The sequence below is a fragment of the Penaeus chinensis genome, chromosome 20 (genome assembly GCF_019202785.1).
Source record: "Penaeus chinensis breed Huanghai No. 1 chromosome 20, ASM1920278v2, whole genome shotgun sequence".
NCBI lineage: Eukaryota > Metazoa > Arthropoda > Malacostraca > Decapoda > Penaeidae > Penaeus > Penaeus chinensis.
The window spans coordinates 4,768,869-4,776,368 of record NC_061838.1 but is presented as its reverse complement, the minus strand read 5'-3'; the positions used below and the strand labels follow the sequence as shown (position 1 = coordinate 4,776,368).

Genomic DNA, 7,500 nt, shown 5'->3' with positions numbered 1-7,500 from the left:
ATATAATCAAATATTTTGCGTAACAAAAGTACCATAACCTTACTGCCGAATATTACATTATTCCACCTATTATATAGCAACCTTATTTGTACTCTAAGTACCACTACATAATTATAATCGACCAACAGAACACTAAAATTGTAATTTAAGTAATTAAACAATCCCAAACAATCCCAAAATCAAAAACACAGAATGGAATTCCCAATGTCAACATTTCAGACGTAAACATGGCCGGCTGGACTCGCTCTCTGGCTCTCCTGCAATTTCGGCCTTGCAACAGAGGACAGACTCTCCCCCTCGTCTGCAATCGGTTGGTTGAATAATGTTTGATATTTGAGATGCAAGGAATGAAGAAGTAGACATGGGATTAAGTTGGTTTTCGAAGTTAATGAATGGATGTGATGAGGGCTGAGTAGGATGTAGGAATACGTGTGTGTTCGTTTTGTACTATTATTATTTTCTATATTGACCAGGAGTTGTCACACGCGTTTAATAGTTTTCCAGTGCGAGTTCAAGATGCGTGATGATAATCAAGTCATGGAATAAGCGTGTGTGTTAGTCTAGAAAAGGAAAAAGTTACACGTAGTCATACTTTGCAGACACCTAGGCAGTACCATATTCATATCACATGGGATTTAAGTATATTAACAATTAGATATATTCCCAGAAGCTGACATAAACATTGAATCACTTATGTAGGTATAATTTAATTTATGTAGTGCTGGATAAGTAGTACAGAAAGCATTTCAATTTGTCACTATGATCTTGATTAATCTTGATCAGTGGATAGAATTCCCTGCCAAATTATTGTCAGTAATTTTTTAGTTTCACACAGCAATCCAACTTTGCAATTATTATTCCTTGTGTCAGTTATGCACATTGTAACATGTATGAATCTCATTATTTTCTCTTGGGGCTCCTCCTTTGTATCCCCATCTGATCACCATGGACTCTCCATGTGACTTTAGACGCAACCTATTTTCTTTATATCTGACATTATTCTTTGGCTGTGTCTACTTATACGGTATCATAATGAGATGTCCATTGACTCTTTTTCTAGGAGTTCCTGTCACGCATGCGCAGTGTCAAATTCTCTAACACTACTGAATCAGTCACTATATTGTCTAATGCATTCCAGTACAATTTTATGGACCCTGCTTAATGGCATACATTGGTTGCATGGTCTAGACAAAAAATTTATTGTTTTAATATATTGAGAAGAGTTATTGACAGTGAATGGATTATGAATATAAACTTGTATTTCTGCTACCATTTTCTCTGTAGTCCCAAAATGTTAAAAACTGATACATATGTTAAATATGTAGTCATGAAATTACAAATACATTATAATTTGTTTGAGAAGTGTACAGTAGATATGTGAAGAAAAAAAATGAATATTTGTTTTTGTTTATTTTGATCTGTTCAGTTTAGATTTCATGTGCTGTTATCACAGATTTATTTTTTCATACACTACCAGGTTTATTGAGGGACCATGGAGGCACTATAGCCAGTACCCACCGACATATGCAGAGCCTATATATCGCAAAGAAAATATAGAAGAATTATCCAAATCAGGAGAAACTGAAAGTCTGGCCTTTACACCAATAAAAGCAGCTTTGAATAATCAGACCAGCTCAATTTTCCATGATCCTTTGGTAGCGTAAGTATTTTATCAAGATGTGTTATTTTGAAGTATTTATTTATATATATATTTTTAAAATGTTTATGGAAATTTAATCTTAGTATATACAATATTTGCACATATATGTCTTTTATTTTTAAGTATTGTTTTACCTGAGATCTGATAATAATTTTGTATATTTGATATAATCAGTTATTAGCCTTAATTTTATTGCAATGTATAGCTTGACTGATAGAACTCTTATAGATAAAAGGATTCTTGGGGATTTGGGAAATGGTGAATGCCAGTTGCCCTCTTCATCACAGCTTTTTCTTCTGATTTGCATTTCAGTATTCTATGATCTAAAATGAATATACTCTGCCAAATGAATTTTACTAGAGTACCATATCTTTTGCAGGAAATTTACAAATTATGTTATGAAGACAGGAAACAAAGCCTTGGCTCGAGATCTCATGGAAAAGGTAAAGAAATAATAATAATAATAAAGAGAAACTATTTTGTTACATGTTCATGTATACTTTGAAAAGAGTTTTGGTTGATTTATGAAAGTGGCAATAAGAACCTCTCTCTTTCTCTTTTTTCCAAAGATTAATCTTTATTCTGTGTTTCTATGAAACTAGGTTTTAAGGTATTTTTAAAAATTCATTAACCCCTTGCCGACGGGTACGACGGGTAGACACGTGCTATGCCCACTGTTAGTACTTGTTTGATTGTTTTTACGCATAGATGGCTATACTTGTACTAAGTCACCAATGAGCCAGTTAGGAGTACTGCCCGTCTCGCCCGTTCACCCTTTTCTTTGATTTACGAAATATTTTACATTATCTTATTTTGCTGTTACTAATATTAAAAAACATTATAATAATTATAATGTTTATAATAAAAATAACACCATCGATATCCATAGCACTAGTAAAAAACACGTTTTTCCCGCCAATTCAAATCACGTATGGTCACAAGGTCTATTAATTGACTCCTTTGTGGCTAAGCACTAGCAAAGCCATCTATGAGCAGACATTTCACAAAAAATATAGAAAATGGGCACAGCATTTTCCCCATTTTTTGTTCATTTTCCCCGACGGCATTGGGTTAAATAGTTTTGGATGCCTTAACATTGGAGTTATGTATCCTTGTGTGTGCATGGATCAGTATGTCGGTGTGTTTGTGCCTGCATGAGCATATTGGTATAAATAGGAGCAGGAGTAAATGTAATCACACAATCAGATACTCGTTTATCCACAGACCTTTGAAATGATTAAACGGATGCAGCTCCAGAAGTATCACCAGGCAGAGACTGAGGAGGAGAAAGCTTCAATTGAATGTAATCCAATCAACATCATACGTAATGCAGTAGAGAACACCAGACCACTGCTACAGCTTACCCCCATTAAGCGAGGTGGTGTTAAATACCAGGTATGTGTTTCATAATTGGCTATTAATAATATTTCAAGTTTTCTTGAATATAGGTGATGATACATATTTATGATTATCACATAATCCTCTTTGAACCACTTGATTTTCTCTTTTTTTTTTTTTTTTTTTTCTTGTATCTTTTCTGCAAGTAGTAGCACCAACGTTACAGTTCTCTTATTCTGCAGTGTAGAGATGGCTTTGTTTAAGAACAACTATGTTGCTCAAAATAGGCTCCAATAATAAGAATTTTAGAAGATTTCTTCCTTTCTCTTTTCTCTCCTTGTCTATTTGATCTCTTTCCTTTTAATTATTTGTTGTATTTACTTTTTTTTCTGCAATACTTATCTATGTTGTAGTATTTTCATGATTTATCTATTTTCACCTTTTTGCAGGTGCCAGTGCCAATAACAGAAAAGCATTCATACTTTGTTTCAATGCGATGGCTTGTTGAATCAGGCAGAGAGAAGGAGAGAAAGGTTCACTTCCCTGAAAAATTGGCAAAAGAACTCATAGATGCTTCCAGAAATGAGGTATTTTATTTAGTTATTATTATTGTACTTCCAAACTTTCCATATTTGAATGATTATTGTATGTAAACTAATATACTGTGTCCAATCTTTGAAGAAGGGAGGGAAAAAAAAAAGGAAAAAAAAGCAGCAATTCACTCAAGACTCTGGAATACTCTGATTCTCCAAATCTCTCTTTTGATTTTAATTAGGTGACAATACTGTTTTTAAAACTTAAAGTATCTTTATTGTTTTTGTAAATCAGAAGCAGCATTATATTTTGTATTTAGCAGCATGTGGCTAACATTTCTGTTATTACTTAGATGTTATTATGATACTGAGTCATGATTATTTCTCTTATTCTTCATACTGTTATTTTGTTTATCCAACAGGGCCGTGTTGTGAAAAAGAAGCAGGATCTCCATCGGCAGTGTGAAGCCAACCGCGCTTATGCTCACTACAGATGGAGCTAAATGTTAAATAAACAATAGATTTTTTTCTCAGTTAATTTTTATAAATTTATAAGTTATGTAGCAGCGTCCTTTGTAATGTAAATAAAGATACAGTTGAGATGTTTTGTACATATTCACTGTACGAAACATTAATTTTTTGTTTGCTTAACAATTCCAGAGGGAATTTATGTAGAAAAGAATGGCGAGAGGGGGAAGTGGCAGAAGTTGAGGGGTTGGATATTTCAGTTATTTTTTAATATATAAGATTACAAGAGAAAAAGAAAATAAGGCTAATTATGTGAAAAAGCCAAGTATACAATGGCAGGAATCTATAATATTACTTTAAAAAATAATAAATGCTAAGGTTATTATAACATATAAAGGGAAATAGGTGAAGACAGTACATTTTAAAACATGAATATATAGCTCTTTAATGCTAATAGCAATGATTCTTCTGTGGGTCTTCTAACTTTTAAAATTTGTAATACCTTCAATTCTTTGATTCTTTGAAACTCTCACCTCTTATCACCTCTTATTATCCGAATCTCAAACCTGTTTTGTAGAAAAGTTTAGGAATAAGATATAACAGATGACTATATATTTATAAATCTATATTACCCATCCCCCTCCAATCCTTTGCTCTCTGTTGCTGTGGGGGGGACCTATGAGGTGGAGACTGAGGCCTATTGTAGGGATCACCCCTACTTTGGACCTTGGCCCTCACCTCAACTAAATTTACGGGGTCTTCTTACTCATTCCTTTTTCATTCTTCTTCATACCCTTCTGTCCACTTCTGAAAATCGTTAACTCATGTTTACCCTTTTCGCCACAATACTTTACCATAATGCTGTTGTGACCTTTGATGTCTGTTACATTTGCTTGATTTGACCATTGGCTGTTCTGGAAATCCACAAAGATCTCCATATTGAACAAAAAAAAAATTCTTACTTTGGGGCTTCATCTCAAAGCTCCATCCTATAGCTATATTTTGTATAAGCAATTGTCTTAGATGTTGATGCATTAGAAAATGTTCCATACATAAATAAATATGTTGCCAATCAAAAAGCAGTCCCTATGTTACAGAGGACAGATCAAAGAAACAAATGTGTTGCAAAGGGCAGGGGCAGGTAATGTTGCATAATAGTGCATCATTGGTCTACAGTTGTTGGGTGATGGATAGCAGCAGTGGCAAACCCAAAGGTGTTGTTTTCTTTTGTGAAATTTGTTTGTATATAGATAACTCCACTAATACTCAGCCACAATATAATTATTATCATGTTATTAATTATAATAATAGTAATAAAATAAATCCTTCCAAAATCAAAGAAAAAGAAATAGGTGACCTAAGATGCACTAGTAAATAATCTCTTGGTCATTAAGCCATCTATGTTTAAAAATAATAAATAAACAAAGACTCAATGTACATGGCATGTATTCTTGCCATCCCATTAACAGTAGGTTAAAGATGATGAATCCAGATTTCAACTGTGTGTAGACATGCACCTTTGTGCATGTATGCAAAAAAGAGATAAAATTGATAAAGAGTAGGCAGTGAGTCTTGACACTGTAAACGACTGTTCATGTGGGCCAGACCTACAAGCCACACACCTAGGAGTTAACACTCATGCAAGCCTAATGGCTGGATTTAGGTCCAAATGTGGGCAGCTAGGCACTCGGATCCAACAGGTTAATATATAAGTTCAATATCAGACATCAAACTTTCATAAAACAGTCTTCTTAATTTCCTACTTATGAAGCCCATTTCTTAGTTATGTCAGCATTACAAACTAAGTTTTTTTTTGGCTTTTTCCATTTATGCTAAGCAAATTTATAAATATATATTTGATTTATTATGAACTATAAATCCAACCAATATTACAAATTTCAGTTTGGTTCATTTAGAAATAAAATAAAAATTTGTCTCATTATTATATTATGCAAGTGGGCATTGGTAGATTTTATTTCTTCAAATAGTCTTGAAATACCAGCAGCAAACCGAACATATCATTCACAGGACCTAAGAGGTGACCTTTTAGCTCAGATTTTGGCATACCATGGATATTGCTTCAAACTGTCTTGAAATAGATTACAAAGACAAACTACAACAGAATCAGAGAACAATCCAGGAAATGAATATGTATCTTTCTTCAAAATTTGCCAACTTAGTTTTAACACTCCATATAAATGATGAAAGAAAAACATGTATGCATTTCACATTTTATTTTCAATAGAATTAAAATGACACTGTGGGTATTATACACTTTACACTGCAGAAAAACATAACAATAAATAAAAAGTTTTATTAAACTTCAATATTTTCATCTAGCTGTTTTGTTATGGAAAACCATGTGTTTCTTCTCCACTCACTGACAATTTTTCTGGAGCAGCCTACAGCAACACCATCAGCATTTTTATGTTTTAGAACTTAATAGACTTGCAAATACCAAACAGATATGCTGCTTATCTTCCTGCTTATCAAAAGTGATCTATGACCTTGACGACTTAACATTTTGTAACAGCCAGTCTTTTTACAAACCATCATTTAATGGTTAGATTTTCTGAACTATCAACAACTGTTTTTAGAGGTATTATTTTCATTGTTTTGTCCTTAAATAAAGCAAATGGTTAAACAAATAACCTTACAAACTGAAATACATCCCTAAGAATATATATTACAATAGATGCAAAGATAATTATTATAACTGCTATATTTGTACTGAACAAAACTACATCAGTCAAAATAAGGAAATTAAATTTGAAAAATGACAACTTTTCATGTAAATATTTCTGCAAATATTACTGATTCAATAAACATTAAAGAGCATGGAGATCAAATGTACAATAAAGCTGAAAAAGAGAGAAAAAAGGGATTCTGTACAGGGGACAAAATGCAGTCTACAAAAGGTCCTCCATTTCTCGCATGAATTGAGAATAAGCATCGTCTTTGGTCGGTTTCCGGTCGGTTTCCTCTGCCTTCCCTCCTCCAACTTCTTTGACATCTGTGAAGTAAAGAAACAATTATTAACTATATAAAAACAAAAGCAAACAGTAGAAGAATATTTGACACAATACAAGAATGTCCTTTGAAAGCCACATATGCAGTAGCAGAAAATCCTTAGGTTTCATCATATAAAGTCACATTTAAAATTTAATTATTTATATGCCATTCGCTAGGAAATACTTGTAAATACCCTTAGTCCCTCCCCAATAAAGTCTATTGGCATTAGTAATTTCCATTTTGTATCAATTATACAACTCTCAACTCACCTGTCTGTGTTTTTCCCATTTTCTTTTTGTCTTCTCTCTTGACTCTGAGGGCTGTTGGCAAGAAACGAGTGACATCTGCACTCAGGTTCCTGTAAAAAAAAATTCTATGTATTAGAAATTTTGCAAGATACACTACTTTCTTAAAACCACAAATCTGCTTTAGAATTTACAAACTGGAAACAAATCTCATCTTGCATCTAAATACATCTATCAATCAATC

At 33.0% G+C, this 7,500-nt stretch overlaps 2 protein-coding genes across 2 annotated transcripts in view; one reads left to right on the top strand and one right to left on the bottom strand.

The window, feature by feature from the left end:
• Positions 1-161: 161 nt before the first annotated feature.
• Positions 162-4,166, top strand: LOC125036167 (28S ribosomal protein S7, mitochondrial-like). The gene is made up of 6 exons (XM_047628601.1): positions 162-310; positions 1,478-1,660; positions 2,040-2,103; positions 2,885-3,055; positions 3,448-3,585; positions 3,954-4,166. The coding sequence occupies exons 1-6, from the start codon at positions 228-230 to the stop codon at positions 4,032-4,034; spliced, it is 720 nt and encodes a 239-aa protein (XP_047484557.1). The 5' UTR covers positions 162-227; the 3' UTR covers positions 4,035-4,166.
• Positions 4,167-6,218: 2,052 nt separating this feature from the next.
• LOC125036165 (WW domain-binding protein 11-like) overlaps positions 6,219-7,500 on the bottom strand; it is a 7,879-nt gene continuing 6,597 nt past the window's right edge. The window contains exons 4-5 of the mRNA XM_047628599.1: positions 7,281-7,369; positions 6,219-7,012 (exon numbers count right to left, since the gene is read on the bottom strand). Coding sequence (XP_047484555.1) covers positions 6,909-7,012; positions 7,281-7,369 — 193 coding nt within the window. The 3' untranslated portion in view covers positions 6,219-6,908. The remainder of the gene's footprint in view (positions 7,013-7,280; positions 7,370-7,500) is intronic.

Bases quoted from the DNA above. Each gene is read 5' to 3' on its own strand.
- LOC125036167 (XM_047628601.1), top strand. From the start codon at position 228: ATGGCCGGCTGGACTCGCTCTCTGGCTCTCCTGCAATTTCGGCCTTGC. The intron at 2,104-2,884 runs GTAAAGAAATAA...GTTTATCCACAG, and splicing joins CTCGAGATCTCATGGAAAAG to ACCTTTGAAATGATTAAACG. The intron at 3,586-3,953 runs GTATTTTATTTA...TTTATCCAACAG, and splicing joins TAGATGCTTCCAGAAATGAG to GGCCGTGTTGTGAAAAAGAA.